The sequence below is a fragment of the Nestor notabilis genome, unplaced genomic scaffold (genome assembly GCF_000696875.1).
Source record: "Nestor notabilis isolate BGI_N333 unplaced genomic scaffold, ASM69687v1 scaffold4359, whole genome shotgun sequence".
Taxonomy (NCBI): Eukaryota; Metazoa; Chordata; class Aves; order Psittaciformes; family Psittacidae; genus Nestor; species Nestor notabilis.
Window position 1 is genome coordinate 1 of NW_009942195.1, and position 328 is coordinate 328.

Sequence of the window (328 nt, forward strand, 5' to 3'; positions counted from 1 at the left end):
GTACGGGGCTGCCACGTTCTCCGCTTTCTTTCGCTGTGCCCAGCGAGCGGCTCTTTGTGGAGATGGCCGATGTGATGGTTGCTGAGGGCTGGAGGGACGCGGGCTACGAGTTCATCTGCATTGACGACTGCTGGATGGCCCCGACGCGGGATGAGCACGGCAGGCTCCAGGCTGACCCAAAACGGTTCCCCAGCGGGATCCGCAAGCTGGCTGACTACGTGAGTGCCACCCGTCACAGGGCAGGCAGGGATGGCAGGCAGGGACCTGGCCTGCGGCCGTGCGGGGAGCAGGGGAGGGGAGGGAAGGCCGGGCAGGGGATGGCTGGCCA

At 67.1% G+C, this 328-nt stretch overlaps 1 protein-coding gene across 1 annotated transcript in view; it reads left to right on the forward strand.

Moving 5' to 3' along the window:
- The first annotated feature begins 46 nt into the window (after positions 1–46).
- The window catches only part of GLA (galactosidase, alpha), a 4,313-nt gene continuing 4,031 nt past the window's right edge, over positions 47–328 (forward strand). Inside the window, exon 1 of the mRNA XM_010021266.1 lies at positions 47–218. Coding sequence (XP_010019568.1) covers positions 63–218 — 156 coding nt within the window. The 5' untranslated portion in view covers positions 47–62. The remainder of the gene's footprint in view (positions 219–328) is intronic.